The 6,025-nt window shown below is 55.2% G+C and overlaps 1 protein-coding gene across 1 annotated transcript; it reads left to right on the plus strand.

The window, feature by feature from the left end:
• The first annotated feature begins 348 nt into the window (after positions 1-348).
• CXCR3 (C-X-C motif chemokine receptor 3) lies at positions 349-3,654 on the plus strand. The gene is made up of 2 exons (XM_059050468.2): positions 349-417; positions 2,106-3,654. Exons 1-2 carry the CDS (start codon positions 406-408, stop codon positions 3,192-3,194), a joined length of 1,101 nt encoding a protein of 366 aa, XP_058906451.1. The 5' UTR covers positions 349-405; the 3' UTR covers positions 3,195-3,654.
• Positions 3,655-6,025: the final 2,371 nt, after the last annotated feature.

Consider the following 6,025-nt stretch of genomic DNA (forward strand, 5'->3'; position numbering starts at 1 on the left):
AGAGTTAACACGTTTAGCTATCCAGTCCACAATCGTGTGAGAGCAACTCCAGCCCAGGATGGATGAGCAGCAGTCCTTACCCCTGCCCTTGCAGCTGCCCTGCTTCTCCTTCAGACCTCTCCCCTCAAAGCACCTGCCCCTGCCCTTCCCTTGGCCCCAGGCTTCCTGGTCCCAGGCTTGTGTTCAACTCCCAGAGCAGCTTCCCCCGGCCAGCGGGATGTTGGGGTAGGAACCCCGTGGCCTTGGGTCTAGGGAGTTCTGGTATAGATAACCCCTTGGAAGAGGCTGCTGCCGAGAACCGCGTGAAACTCTGACTTCCTCTGTGTAGCACAGGTTCCCGACCACAAGCACCAAAGCAGAGGGGCAGGCAGCACACGGCCAGGCAGCCAGGGTACCAGCCCAGCCATGGTCCCCGAGGTAAGTGCCGCTGTCCAGCCAGGCCAGACCACAGCTCCAAGTGGAGAGCCTAGGACACTAGGGGAACGTCAGGGCTGGCCCACAAGCCAGGGCCACCAGAGGGTTGGGTGAATAGGTAGAGAATGCAGGGGTTGTGTAGAAGGAGCATTCTGGACCGGGAATTGGGAAACCACCTTGGTCACTGACTTGTGAAGGACCACAGGCGAGACCCCTCCCCTTTCTGGCTTTGGTGCCTCATCTGTGAAACGCATGAGGTTGAGGCTCACCCCTCATGGTCCCCAAGGCTCCCTTCAGCTCTGACTTGGAACTTTGATCCTCCATGCCAGACTGAATTGGCCCCTGGGAGGCCCTCAGCTATGGGGTGGTTTGCAGGGGAAGGGTGTAAGGAATGTTTCCAATAGAGTTTGCTGGGCAAGTCCCTGACGGGTAGCAGGCCTCAGTGTCGGGGAGGGGAAGGACAGGGGCAGAAAGCATGTGTTGGGGGGGCTGCAGTGATTTGTAGAGGGGCCCCATGGGGTGGGGGGCAGGAAGTTGGAGTCCCCAGACAAGGGCTGAGGAGGGAAGAGGAGGGCCAGTGACTGGGAGAGGGGACTGCGGATAGGCACCAGGGGACGAAGGTGGTGGAACTAGGCGTGGCCAGGACACTGAGGACCGTAAGCCATGAAGGAAGGGCAAGGAGAGAGGAGAGGGGTCCGGGAGGGCTCTGGGCACAAGATGGAAGCGCTCCCTCCGGTCCACAGTCCCTGGACCGATGGGATGACCCAGAAGGGAGAGAGAGAAGCAGCCTTCGAGAAGGGAAGTTACCAGCCCAGCACCCAGGCCAGGCATCTGGAGCTCAGAGGACGTGGTTTCAGAAGAAAGACAGGACAGTTACAGGGTACAGCCCAGGCCTCTGGGCCTGCCTTACAGAGGAGTTGCTTCGAGAAAGTCTCCTCAGACTAAATCTTGAAGAAGTGATGTGTTTTTTGTTGTTGTTGTTGTTGTTGTTGTTTGTGGTACGCGGGCCTCTCACTGTTGTGGCCTCTCCCATTGCGGAGCACAGGCTCCGGATGCGCAGGCTCAGCGGCCGTGGCTCACGGGCCCAGCCGCTCTGCGGCATGTGGGATCTTCCCAGACCGGGGCACGAACCCGTGTCCCCTGCATCGGCAGGCAGATTCTCAACCACTGCGCCACCAGGGAAGCCCCAGAAGTGATGTTTTTTAATTGACGTATAGTTGATTTACAATGTTTCAGGTGTACAGCAAAGTGATTCAGTTATGCTTACATATATATCTATTCTTTTTCAGATTATTTTCCATTATAGATAACCTACAAGATATTGAATATAGTTCCCTGTGCCATACAGTAGGCCCTTGCTGTTTATCTATTTTACATGTCGTAGTGTGTATCTGTTCATCTCAAATTCCTAATCGAAGGAGTGACTTTTTTTAACTTTAAATTGTATTTATTTATTTATTTGTAACATCTTTATTGTAGTAGAATTGCTTTACAATGGTGTGTTAGTTTCTGCTTTACAACAAAGTGAATCAGTTATACACATACATATATCCCCATATCTCTTCCCTCTTGCGTCTCCCTCCCTCCCACCCTCCCTATCCCAACCTCCCTATCCCACCCCTCTAGGTGGCCACAAACCACCGAGCTGATCTAAGGCCTTCACAGGCTCTGTGCCCTCCCTCCCTCCACAGATGAGTGAACGCCAAGAGTTCCAAGCCTCGGAGCTTGACTTCCTCCTGGAAAACTCTTCCTATGACTACGGAGAAAACGAGAGTGACTCTTGCTGTGCCTCCCCACCCTGCCTGCAGGACTTCAGCCTCAACTTCGACCGGGCCTTCCTGCCCATCCTCTACAGCCTCCTCTTCGTGCTGGGGCTGCTGGGCAATGGCGCCGTGGCGGCCGTGCTGCTGAGCCAGCGGGCGGCCCTCAGCAGCACCGACACCTTCTTGCTGCACTTGGCCGTGGCTGACGCACTGCTGGTGCTGACGCTCCCACTCTGGGCGGTGGACGCGGCCGTCGAGTGGGTCTTCGGCTCCGGCCTCTGCAAAGTGGCAGGTGCCCTCTTCAACATCAACTTCTACGCAGGGGCCCTCCTGCTGGCCTGCATCAGCTTCGACCGGTACCTGAGCATCGTGCATGCCACCCAGCTCTACCGCCGGGGGCCCCCGACCCGCGTGGCCCTCACCTGTGTGGCAGTCTGGGGGCTCTGTCTGCTCTTTGCGCTCCCGGACTTCATCTTCCTGTCCGCCCACCACGACAAGCGCCTCAACGCCACCCACTGCCAGTACAGCTTCCCGCAGGTGGGCCACACGGCCCTGCGTGTTCTGCAGCTGGTCGCTGGTTTCCTGCTGCCCCTGCTGGTCATGGCCTATTGCTATGCCCGCATCCTGGCTGTGCTGCTGGTCTCCAGGGGCCAGCGGCGGCTCAGAGCCATGAGGCTGGTGGTGGTGGTGGTGGTGGCCTTTGCCCTCTGCTGGACCCCCTACCACCTGGTGGTGCTGGTGGACACCCTCATGGACCTGGGGGCCGTGGCCCGCAACTGTGGCCGAGAAAGCAGTGTAGACGTGGCCAAGTCGGTCACGTCGGGCATGGGCTACATGCACTGCTGCCTCAACCCTCTGCTCTATGCCTTTGTGGGTGTCAAGTTCCGAGAGCGGATGTGGATGCTACTTATGCGCCTGGGCTGCCCCGACCAGAGGGGCCACCAGCGGCAGCCTACAGCTTCCCGCCGGGATTCATCCTGGTCTGAGACCACAGAGGCCTCCTACTCAGGCTTGTGAGGCTGGGATGGGGGATCCCCTTTTCCCACGCAGCCCGACTCCCCCCACATTCCAGGCTCCTCCCTCGCTCGCTCCCCAGACACACACTCCTTTGAGTCCCCGATGGCCCCAGTACCTGCCGGGTCTCCCAGGGAGCCGCCCTCCTGGCTCTGGGGGCTGCGCCATCACTGCTCCTTAGCTGCGCAGACCCCATCCCACTGCTTCAGAGGTGGCTGCCTTCAGGCCCTTCTTACCTTGGCCGCTCGGAACACCATCACCCTTCTAATTCAGTAACTAGGTAGGCCTCAGCCTTCCCCATATGCAGGGAGCATGAGGCAAACAGCATAATGGCAGCTGCCTTGGCCGGGCCTCCTGTTCTGCAGTGACTCTGGCTGTGGTTCCCGAAACCTCTGTGTCTGCTCACTTTGATTTTTATGTTTAAAACTCTGCTTCAAACTTTTCAATAAACAAGCTAATCAGGACCAGGGTGTGTCAGTGCATCATTGCAGCCAGCCCTGCCCAGACTCTGGGGATGCACTTCCTGCTTCTCCTTGTCTGGCCCCGGGTCTGTGCCAAACAATGCTGCCTCTGTCTCTGTCTCCCCTCCTCTCTGCCCTCCTGGGCACACCTGTCACTCACAGGGAAGCACCCAGGGACGTGGGTGCAGGGTAAGCAGTTAGCCAACCCACTGGCTAGACACTGTCTAGGCGTAATTTGGGGAAGGGGCCTTCAGACATAAATATGACATAGTCCCTGCACTCCAGAAGCTAAGGCCAGCAAGGAAAATGTATAGGTGACAATACCAAGCAGTCTATGCCATGAGGCAAATGTGCAGCACATGTTCAGGGCACTGTGGCTGGAGCCATTTGGGAAGCCTTCTTGAAGACAGAGAAATGAGTAAGAACTTAAGGGGCAAGTAGTATCTCCAAGGGCAAAGAAAAGGAAAGATGGTATTTCCAGGCAGATGGGAGGGCAGCAGCAAAGGCGGGAAGGCTGGAAACAGCAATGCTTATTGGAGGAATGATAAGTGGTCCCAACTGGCTAGAATTAAGGGTTCAGGTAGAGAGAGGGTGGAAAAGACTGAAAGTTAGTTTGGGATCAGGTGAGGGTATCATAGGTTACAAGGCTGTAGTGGTTATTCATGTTAGAGGCGACATAGGCTCTTACTAAGGAGATAGAAGTGGGACTGGAAAAAAAGATCAGACGACTTGGCAGTCATTAGCACATAGGCCACCTGGAGGCATGTGTGGGCTGCAGGGAGCATCTTCCCATGGCTATAACTGGGGTGGAAGTGAGTGGGGGAAGTGACCAGGGCTACTGACGTAAGGCAAGAGGGCTGGACCCTCCCTTTGCAGGGGTGGAACCACTGCACTGTCAGTTCTCCCTAATGAAATCACCGATGTGCCATGATCCAGTTTCACAGGTGAGATGGGCTTTGCTAAGATTGCAGATGTGGCTGGAGGTGGGACTGGAGAAGAGGGACCCAAGGATTTAACTGGGGGAGTGCGTACCACCCTGTGCACATACCCGATCCCATCTAGACTTGTGCTTAGGCTTCAGTTTGTGGCCACTGAAAGAACACTCTCAGCATCTGCAAAATGAAGGAAGGATGGAAGGCAGATGACAGAATAACACATCCTGCCTATAAAAAAGTATCAGTGATGCTAGACTAGTAAAGATGTTTGTGGCAGGCTGAATAACAAGTCCTCAAATGTCCACACTCTAATCCCTAGAACTTGTGAATATGTTAATGTTACCTCATGTGGCAAAAGGGAATTGAGGTTGCTAATCAGCTGACTTTAAAATAAGATTTTCCTGGATTACCTGGGTGAGCCCAGTGTTATCACAAGGGTCCTTAAAAGTGAAAGAGAGAGGGCTTCCCTGGTGGCGCAGTGGTTGAGAGTCCGCCTGCTGATGCAGGGGACGCGGGTTCGTGCCCCGGTCCTGAAGGATCCCACGTGCCGCGGAGCGGCTGGGCCCGTGAGCCATGGCCGCTGAGCCTGAGCGTCCGGAGCCTGTGCTCCGCAACGGGAGAGGCCACAACAGTGAGAGGCCCGCGTACCGCAAAGAAAAAAAAAAAAAAGAAAGTGAAAAAGAGAGGCAGAAGGGGAGAGAGTCAGAGAAAGAGATGTCACTGGCTTTGAAGATGGAGGAAGGGGGCCACAAACCAAGGAATGCAAGCAGCCCCTAGAAGCTGGAAAGAGAAGGAAATTGATTCCCCAGCCCAGGGCCTCCAGAGAGGAATGTGGCCCTGCCCACTCCTTGATTTTAGACTTATGAGGTATGCGCCAGACTTCTGACCTCCCGAGCTATAAGATAATACATTTGTGTTGTTTTAAGTCACTAAACTCGTGGTAATCTGCTTTGGCAGACCGTTTTGGCATAAATAGAAAACAAATACAACATTGATTCCAGTCTACATCCCAGACAGCTCCCAAAAAGTGAGGAGGTTGTTGAAGTGCTTATGGGCAGTCAAAAAATCCAAGAGAAACCCTAAACGGAGGCTGTTCTTCCAGACACATCCTGGAGAGCTTGAGAGGTCCGGGGTCTTAGACAAAGACCCAAGGGTTGGGGCTTCCCTGGTGGCGCAGTGGTTGGGAGTCCACCTGCCAATGCTGGGAACACGGGTTCGTGCCCTGGTCCAGGAAGATCCCACATGTCGCGGAGCGGCTGGGCCCAGGAGCCAGGGCCGCTGAGCCTGCGCGTCCGGAGCCTGTGCTCCGCAACGGGAGAGGCCACAACGGTGAGAGGCCCGCGTACCACTAAAAAAAAATAAAAATAATAAAAATTAAAAAAAAAAAAGACCCAAGGGTTTGTTCTGCTCTGGACATGGGTTGTCAATGAACAGACTT

Source organism: Kogia breviceps, chromosome X (genome assembly GCF_026419965.1).
Source record: "Kogia breviceps isolate mKogBre1 chromosome X, mKogBre1 haplotype 1, whole genome shotgun sequence".
In the NCBI taxonomy this organism is placed as follows: Eukaryota; Metazoa; Chordata; class Mammalia; order Artiodactyla; family Physeteridae; genus Kogia; species Kogia breviceps.